This window comes from Aplysia californica, unplaced genomic scaffold, assembly GCF_000002075.1.
Source record: "Aplysia californica isolate F4 #8 unplaced genomic scaffold, AplCal3.0 scaffold00773, whole genome shotgun sequence".
In the NCBI taxonomy this organism is placed as follows: Eukaryota; Metazoa; Mollusca; class Gastropoda; order Aplysiida; family Aplysiidae; genus Aplysia; species Aplysia californica.
Window position 1 is genome coordinate 266,914 of NW_004798043.1, and position 1,273 is coordinate 268,186.

The following is a 1,273-nucleotide window of genomic DNA, read 5'->3' on the forward strand; positions in this document are numbered from 1 at the left end:
TTCCCCCCCCCCCCCCCCCCCACCCCCGGGATTCCCGGGGCCTGGCAGTCACCCTGTATACGTGTTCCTGTCCGATCTGGCAAAATTCAAGGAGTTTTCAAGATTTTTTTCCTTGAAGGCAAATTCAAAGAGTTTTCAAGGAGATTTTTCCTTGAAATCAAATTCAAGCAGTTTTCAAGGACTCCTTGAATTCAATGAGGCCGCGGGAACCCTGTACTCCCCTGGGTAACCTGCACAAATTAGAAGCACTCCTTGAGGTGATCTACTTACAGCAGAACTGCTCAGACTCGTCACTGGCATCCAGGCAGTCGGCTACTCCATTACAGGTCTTGTCATAGGAGATACACCAGCGACTGTCCTCACACACAAAGTCATCCAGCCCACAATTCTCCACAAGGCCCACTGCGGAAAGAACATCAGGGGGAATTCACTGCACAGTTTCTCTCTCCTACATAAAATCAGAAGTTACTATGAGTACTCCAACTGCCAGGAGAGACACACAAAATTGATTCAATAGAAGCCCATAATTGCAACTTGATAGGAAAGTGACACAGCTGGTCATCGGAACTGCTCATTCAAAAAGTAGTCCGACAGTTTCTGTATTTCATGACATGGGATAATATCAATCTCCCTAATTCTGGATATTACACGATAATATCAACAGTACAACAATAACACTAAAAGATAATAGCAACAGTATAACAATAACTTCTACAATATATTTCAAACCACGACCACCTCTTCATAAGGCACCAACACACAATGGTTTCAGAAAAAGAACCTGCTGACCACTCACACACGCATCGCTTTCCATCGGGCAGTAGCTTCTTGTCTTTCCCACACTCACACATGGGCTGTCCATTATCAGCGATGGTGCAGATTTCAGCACACCCATAGGAGTTGTTATGACATGGGTCTACTGTACCTGGTGAAGGGAGGGGGAAGCACAATATTTTCAGTAGAGAACTAAGGAAGAATTGAAAAGAATCCAATTCATTGACCCACCCGATCCCGACTTCCACGATATGCAAGCTCAATATGCAATCCAGCTTAACACATATTTCCTCATTGTGTTGAGCATGTACTAACCTGGTTCAAACCAAACTGAACTATAATAACAAGCATAACAAACAGAGTAAACATTACTTTTTAGGTAAATTCAAAAGTTCAGATGTAAGGAAAGAATATTCAGGACTGAAGTACAAAAAAGAATATCTCTCTCTCTCTCTCTCTCTCTCTCTCTCTCTCTCTCTCTCTCTCTCTCTCTCTCTCT

General features: G+C 43.4%; 1 protein-coding gene across 1 annotated transcript in view; it reads right to left on the minus strand.

The window, feature by feature from the left end:
* LOC100533545 (apolipoprotein E receptor) overlaps nt 1-1,273 on the minus strand; it is a gene marked incomplete at its 5' end in the record, with an annotated part of 121,309 nt that overhangs the window by 60,431 nt on the left and 59,605 nt on the right. The window contains 2 exon segments of the mRNA XM_013088594.2: nt 271-402; nt 797-925. Coding sequence (XP_012944048.1) covers nt 271-402; nt 797-925 — 261 coding nt within the window.